General features: G+C 35.0%; 1 protein-coding gene across 1 annotated transcript; it reads left to right on the top strand.

Annotated features, from left to right (window-relative positions):
* Positions 1 to 1,847: 1,847 nt before the first annotated feature.
* LOC145319138 (elongation factor 1-alpha-like) lies at positions 1,848 to 6,272 on the top strand. Its single transcript, XM_080161004.1, has 6 exons — positions 1,848 to 2,046; positions 2,292 to 2,502; positions 3,081 to 3,757; positions 4,301 to 4,421; positions 4,946 to 5,088; positions 5,811 to 6,272. The coding sequence occupies exons 1-6, from the start codon at positions 1,903 to 1,905 to the stop codon at positions 5,904 to 5,906; spliced, it is 1,392 nt and encodes a 463-aa protein (XP_080017130.1). The 5' UTR covers positions 1,848 to 1,902; the 3' UTR covers positions 5,907 to 6,272.
* The last annotated feature ends 985 nt before the right edge of the window (positions 6,273 to 7,257 follow it).

The following is a 7,257-nucleotide window of genomic DNA, read 5'->3' as shown; positions in this document are numbered from 1 at the left end:
AGTTTATGATCTTTTATGGGCTTTATTTGAAGCGGGTTTCACATTAAAGGGGTAGTTTCACGAAATGCATTTCATTGAATCTAAATTAGTGAACCGCATAGTTTTTCCTGGTTAATTGGTTAAACTACATTTATATAGCATATATTTGAAAGAAATTAACCCAATGACTAGCAAAAACTATGCGGTTCACTTAATTAAGTTCAAATGCAATTCGTGAAACTAACTCTTTCCAATTATAAATTGGTTAACATAAATTTAAAATTTTGAGACTGACTTTTATATTCACACTCTCTTCATCATGTTTAGAAATTTTTAATAATTCCTACACATTACGATCTTTTATGTTTTTTCTCTATCAATTGAGATATTAAACTTTGACGAGTATTAATTAGGTATAGTTTTGTATTGTGTAATTTGTATTTATTAAAGTATTATGATCTATTTCCATGTTGGTTTGACCATTTTTGAGTTTACTCAATATGTTGTATTTCGTCATTTTTTTGCACAAAAAAAATTTTTACTTTTAGTCCTACGTTTACGTTCATTAGACTGGCCCAAAAAAACATGAATTTTTAAATATTTGCCATATCAATTTGCGGATACCTTGAAGTTGATACCGGCTCAAATGTAGACCTTTTAGTGAAAACTAGACCTCTCTACAATGAAAATTGATCTCGAAATTTCAATCTTAAGCTTTTTATCAAAAACTTCATATTTTCATGATTTTAACAAGAAATAATTAAAGAACTGCCAACCTAAAATAATGTGACAAGAGTTCAAATATAAAGCAATCATAAAAAGTAGGCAGAACCGCCATTCCTGCATGCCGAATAATTCCAAAAAACTTCTAAAAACATTGTTTTATTTAAATTGATAATTTGTGTAAGAAATTGAACTAAAACAGTAGCTATTAGTCTTATGAGAAGAGAAATGATGAAAAACTCTATAAAATATACATTTTAAAGACATAAAATAGGAAAAAGTGTTTTTAATAAATTTCATGGCTAAACAGACATTGTCGCCAATAAAGAGACAATTTACTTAAATAAAAAATTAAATGAAGGTAAAAAAATATGTAATATACTTATTCTCATATTCAACTTTTAAAAAAAGCATACTAATAAAAAAATTAATTTTGCAAAACATAATTTGATTGTTTTTTATTAAACCAGGAATAAAGAGTAAGGCTTATCTTTAATTATTTTTCTTCAATAATTTTGCAGTATGAATTGGCTTTCCCAAATTATTGTAATTGTACATAAATAAATTTTTATACTTTCTTTCTTCATATGTTTATTCCTGGTGATTTTAATATTTTATTTCAATGTTTGTAAACAAACAGACAGAAAATTTGATGTTTTGCTTTATATCTGGTGTAAGGCTTTCATAATTTGGGGGATTAAAGGTGAAAATAAATATGCATTGGACGAGATAGCGATAGATTTTTTCTTAAAATCAATCATAGGGCTAAAACCTACAAACAATACATAACCTATTTTTACATAACGCACATTGAAAAGCGATTTAGACCTTCATTTGGGCCACACTAACGTTCATAATATAAGGCTCTACCTAAGGCCTAATAAAATTTGTATAAATGTCGGTTTTATATCTTAGTTGAAAGCAAAACTTATGTTAAATTCACTGAAGTGGGTAAGGTCCCTTTTTTTCGGAAAATGTCTTCTCTGAGCACTGCACTCTTTTCAGTGTAAATTATTAATAAGATCTAAATTTAGATCAGGCAAAGTATGTAATGATTTTTTTCAAATTGAAAGCCAAAAAAGTAGCTTAAATAAAATATTTTATGTTACGCTACATGATATCCTTCGTTTCTCAGGTTGGTAATTATTGTATGGTTGGATTAATAATTCTTTATTTCAGAAGCGATATTAATCACTCAAAATGGGCAAGGAGAAGATTCATATCAACATTGTCGTTATTGGTCACGTCGACTCTGGCAAGTCTACCACCACTGGTCACTTGATTTACCAATGCGGAGGTATTGACAAGAGAACCATTGAGAAGTTCGAGAAGGAAGCTCAGGAGGTTAGAATGTTATTTATAACTGTTTTCTAACTATTTTGCTTAAAAATTTGCTATCCAATTGACTGGTTTACATTTCTGATGCCAAAATTGAATTAAAAATGATGAAAATATTACCGGCTAATCCTAGGAGCATTTACCCGCTTTCATACATGAGGACTGGTACGAGGCATTTGCCTGATAGTTCCAATATTATTCTCCTTTATCAATTGCCGATTATCAGACTAATTTTTAAAAAATGTTTTCAGATGGGCAAGGGCTCCTTTAAGTACGCCTGGGTGTTGGACAAACTGAAGGCCGAGCGTGAGCGTGGTATCACCATTGATATTGCTCTCTGGAAATTTGAGACTCCCAAGTACTATGTGACCATCATTGATGCCCCTGGCCACAGGGATTTCATCAAGAACATGATCACTGGAACTTCTCAGGCCGATTGTGGAGTCCTTATTATTGCTTCTGGTAAATAATTTTCTAATTAGTTTATAAATTACTAGCGGCTACGCCCATAGAGGCCTCTAGTGGCATTTAAATGTTTTTAATTTATTTTAAATAGTTAATTTGAGAAATAATTTGTCTATGTTATCAGCTCTTAAATTCATGCTTCTACGCAGCGTGGCTAAGCTAGCGAGACTACGGTAGCGACACTATGCGGCGAAAATATTTTTTAATAAATCTATTTTATTATGATTTCTCTTGAGAGGGTGGTGGTACCCTCCCCCAAAATAGTTATAAACCTTCCCGGGACATATGAGAATCTACCCTGTTAAGGAGAACCCAATCGGTTCAGCGGTTAGCGAGATCCTTCGGTACAGATACACAGATACACACACAGACAAACAAACATCCTGTTACTTTAGTACAAGGATTGCAAACCTCTTAAACATTTCTTAACTTATACAAGTTAGGTTCTTAAAATGATTAAAGATTCTGAGGTTAATAGAAAGTCTTGTAAATCAATTTGTTTTCTTTTAGTTTGTCTGATTCGAGGCTTACAATTTTGTTTTCTTATTTGCCAAATTTATTTATTATTACTTAAGGTACTGGTGAATTTGAGGCTGGTATTTCCAAGAATGGGCAGACCAGAGAGCATGCTCTCCTTGCCTACACTCTTGGTGTTAAGCAGCTCATTGTCGGTGTCAACAAGATGGACTCTACCGAGCCTCCTTACAGTCAGGCCAGGTTCGAGGAAATCCAAAAGGAGGTCTCTAACTTCATCAAGAAGGTCGGTTATGACCCCAAGGCCGTTGCTTTCGTCCCTATTTCTGGATGGCACGGAGACAACATGCTCTCGCCCTCGGCCAACATGTCCTGGTTCAGCGGATGGCAGGTTGAGAGGAAGGGAGAATCTGTAGCTAAGGGCAAGACTCTTCTTGAGGCCCTTGATGCTATCATTCCCCCTCAAAGACCCACTGACAAGCCACTCAGACTGCCCCTGCAGGATGTCTACAAAATTGGAGGTATCGGTACAGTACCCGTTGGTAGAGTTGAGACTGGTATTCTTAAGCCCGGTATGATCGTCACCTTTGCCCCCTCCCAGCTGACCACTGAGGTTAAGTCTGTTGAGATGCACCACGAATCTCTTGCAGAAGCTGTTCCTGGTGACAACGTTGGTTTCAACATCAAGAACGTGTCTGTAAAGGATATCAAGAGAGGAAACGTTGCTTCAGATTCTAAGAACAAGCCTGCCTGCGGTGTCGCTGACTTCACTGCTCAGGTAATTCTTTCGTTAAAACTTTGCAATACAAAACCCTGGCTAATATTTACTCTAAACTTTTCCTAATTTATTCATGATCGGGGTTAATTAATGTTTGAAATTCTTTCAACTGAATATTTTTACATGGCTTTTTTAGTGTTTCTAGTAGGTATACCCAATAAGTAGTTTTTTAGTTTAAAGCCTGTATTTTCGGAACTTTCCTATTTTTAAGTTTATGCTCTTTGCTAATTTTTGTTACAAGTTTTAAACTATTTTTTTATAAGAAGTTTTCCTTAAAATTAGGTTATAGGCTAGGGAGCCGAGCGCATGCAGCTAGGCAGGTTAGGGGGTCGAGCGCTGCGACTAGGTAGGAAAGTGTGGCGAGCGCTGCGGCCAGAGTTTATAGTTGGGGATGATTTCACTAGGTAGAATGGTGGTACCCTTTCCCAAAATGGTTATAATCCTTTAGTATGTAGAGAAATATGTGTAACGTTCGTTTGATCCTTTTGCATATTAAACTGTTTTACAAATATTTAGGTAAAAATAACATTTTGATATTATCAGGTTATTGTACTGAACCATCCTGGACAGGTTTCCAACGGATATTCTCCTGTCTTGGATTGTCACACCGCTCACATTGCCTGCAAGTTTGCTGAGATCAAGGAGAAGGTTGACAGACGTACAGGTAGTTTTATGTTTCGGTTGTTTTTGAAATTAACAATTTTACCTTCAAGTCTTTTCAATCAGTTTCGCCAGGGTGTCGGAGCCGTATTATTTTGATGCGGCTCCGGCTCCTACCTTAAAATTAATATATCTATTTTTTTTTCATTATTGAATTTGATAAAATAAAATATATATTATAAAAATATTTTGCTTTTATTTGATTAAAGCTATATAAAAGTAGAAGGATGTGTGTCTATTTGTTAAGTAACAATAGTTTTTCAGTTTATTATATGGAAATAGACCGTTGCCAAATTATAATATTATTTTAAAAAATCATTTTTAGCTAGTCCGGAATACGAAAAGTACGGCTCCGGCTCCACCAAAAATGTTGCTGCTCCCGGCTCCGGAACCCTGAGTTTCGCGATAACTATCTATTGTCTAACGCTTCAATGATGTATTATCTTTCGGGTCTGACTACAAGATGACCAATTCAACGCGTGATAGTTTTTTTATTGCGTAATTAAACGATTAACTGTTTTTTTTAAGGTAAGGCTACTGAAACTGAGCCTAAGTTCATTAAGTCTGGTGACGCCGCCATCGTAAAGCTTATCCCCAGCAAGCCCATGTGCGTCGAGCCCTTCAGTGAGTTTGCTCCTCTTGGACGTTTCGCCGTCAGAGACATGAGACAGGTATGTTGGTTTCGCTTTAAAAAAAAAACTATCTTGTAAATTGCTTACTTTTATATTTTATCTTTACTAGCGGTTGCGCCCCTAGCATCCAGGGGCTCGACTCGAAGGGATATGAAAGGTCCGAAAAATAGCCTAAAACCATAACAAGACTTGTCCATTAATAAATGAATAGCCTAAAACCATCCTGGGAATATTATAAGCTTTACTGAAATGGAGAATTATTTCTGTTCAGCGGTTAGCGAGATTCTTCGCTACGAACCAAAAAAGTTTAATACCTTATATAATAGGATTACATGGGTGGGGGGGGGGGGGTAATTAAACCATCTCGTGCTCTATATGCAAATGGCATTTTGAATCCAAATTTCGTTATGAAACTTTGCACGAGTAATCCTTGGTAGGTATGTTTACCTAAAAATGAGAAGTTGGAAAAGTTACGGGTATCTGCCGGTAGCCGCTGGTACTAGATATCTAAAATGTATCCTTTCACACAAGTTAAAACAAGAATTTTTCTAAAAGTTTATTTCTACGTAAGGGGGGGGGGGGCGTAATGACCTTAAATCTTTCATATCGAATGTGCTATTTGCGCATTAATTACGAAATAGTTAAATTAAATACTTTCCCCCCCCCCCCCCCCCCTCAACAACTTTTTATCAATGATTAGTGTTTTACGAAGTTTAATTTTATCAGCGAATTTTCATTTTAAAGTACTCTAACTTGTTTAGACTGTTGCTGTCGGTGTTATCAAGTCCACCACCCCCAAGGAGGTTGCTGGTACCACAACAAAGGCTGCCAAGACTGCCGCTGGTAAGAAGAAGTGAATTTTCCGGTCTAATGGGCAACTTAAAGTACAGCAGCATTGTGGAAGCCAACGGCCAGCGCCGCCTGTTCCTTTCCTCTACCATCGCTGTCTGACCCCATTGTTTAATTTAATTTTATCTAAACATTGTAGTTATAAGTTTGGACTTCTTCGGTTTTTTTTGTTTCTTAAAGTTAAAAGCTTCTTTTACTTTCACCGCAAGGAATTCCGAAGGATAGGCGCTGAGCTATTTTATTTTTGTTGCCCCTGATTCTAATTTGTGTAAAATATTTGATTGTATGCCGCTTAGGCTATGCATTTCTTTTGGTTACCACAATTATTTATATTATATTTTTGTTAAAATTCAATAAATCCCAACTTAATTTAATATTTTTTTCTTGCCGTGAGCAATGCTTTCTATAAGAGTGGCTTAACGTCTTGAATCCTGTATGGTTGGTTAGTCATTATTGAACAGAATTAATATATGGTTGTTTTACTGTCAGTCTGAAATTAAAGACTTCTAAAGTTTTCGTCATATGAAAGGTTTCCTGTTTTACCTATTTTATCATGTTAAATGTTTATTAAATGTATGGCACTGCTCTATAGTAAAGGGGGGGGGGGGGGGTGGAAATGTGGTGACTCGTCACACGACATACCAGCAATTTAATTTTGGGTGCTACTCCCTTAGTTTTAGAGATAATTGGGTGAAATCTTTTTGATTGTGTCACTAATTACCCCTGGTTTTGGAATCTTTCAAAAAAAAACGGCGGCGGCGGTCCCGCCGAAATTTTTTTATTTAAATATTTTTTTACTGACCTACCCAAAAAGATTTTGTTTCAATATCTTTAAAAGCGCAGGAGTAGCACTGAATTTAAGATATACCCCACAGAGTTGCTTGTAAGGGGAAAAATTTTTGAAAAAAAAATAACGTTGTCTCAAATGATTCCAAATTGCGTAATTCGGCGAGAAATGCAATAAAAAATTATTATAATTTTTTTATTAAAATCATTCTTATATGATCAACTTATAAAACAAAATATGCATCTTTTTAAATATTATTCACATATTTGAAGAAAAAAGATGCATATTTTGTTTTATAAGTTGATTTGTAACTTAAAAAAATTTATTTTTTATTTTTACCTGTACAGAGACCACCTGGAGGCCTGGAGATCCGGAACCTGAAGGCCTATCCAAAAAATCTTAAAACTTCGCGAAATTCATCATATAAGAATGATTTTATCATTAATAAACTCTCCTCTCAGTCCAAAGATAAAGCCTATACACTTCCATATTTTATAAATAAATAGTAAATTAGAAGGGATAGGTTTTTCCCATAAGCCTAACTCTTGCAGGGCGCCCTAACCCACCGAGGT

Source organism: Acartia tonsa, chromosome 5, assembly GCF_053477335.1.
Source record: "Acartia tonsa isolate MP-2025a chromosome 5, ASM5347733v1, whole genome shotgun sequence".
Taxonomy (NCBI): Eukaryota; Metazoa; Arthropoda; class Copepoda; order Calanoida; family Acartiidae; genus Acartia; species Acartia tonsa.
Note: the sequence above shows the minus strand (reverse complement) of the source record. Positions and strands in the feature narration are given on the sequence as shown.

What these genes read in the sequence shown, in the direction of transcription:
- LOC145319138 (XM_080161004.1), top strand. Translation starts at nt 1,903, where the DNA reads ATGGGCAAGGAGAAGATTCATATCAACATTGTCGTTATTGGTCACGTC. An exon ending in GAAGGTTGACAGACGTACAG is followed by an intron (nt 4,422 to 4,945) that starts GTAGTTTTATGT and finishes GTTTTTTTTAAG; the next exon opens with GTAAGGCTACTGAAACTGAG. An exon ending in CCGTCAGAGACATGAGACAG is followed by an intron (nt 5,089 to 5,810) that starts GTATGTTGGTTT and finishes TAACTTGTTTAG; the next exon opens with ACTGTTGCTGTCGGTGTTAT.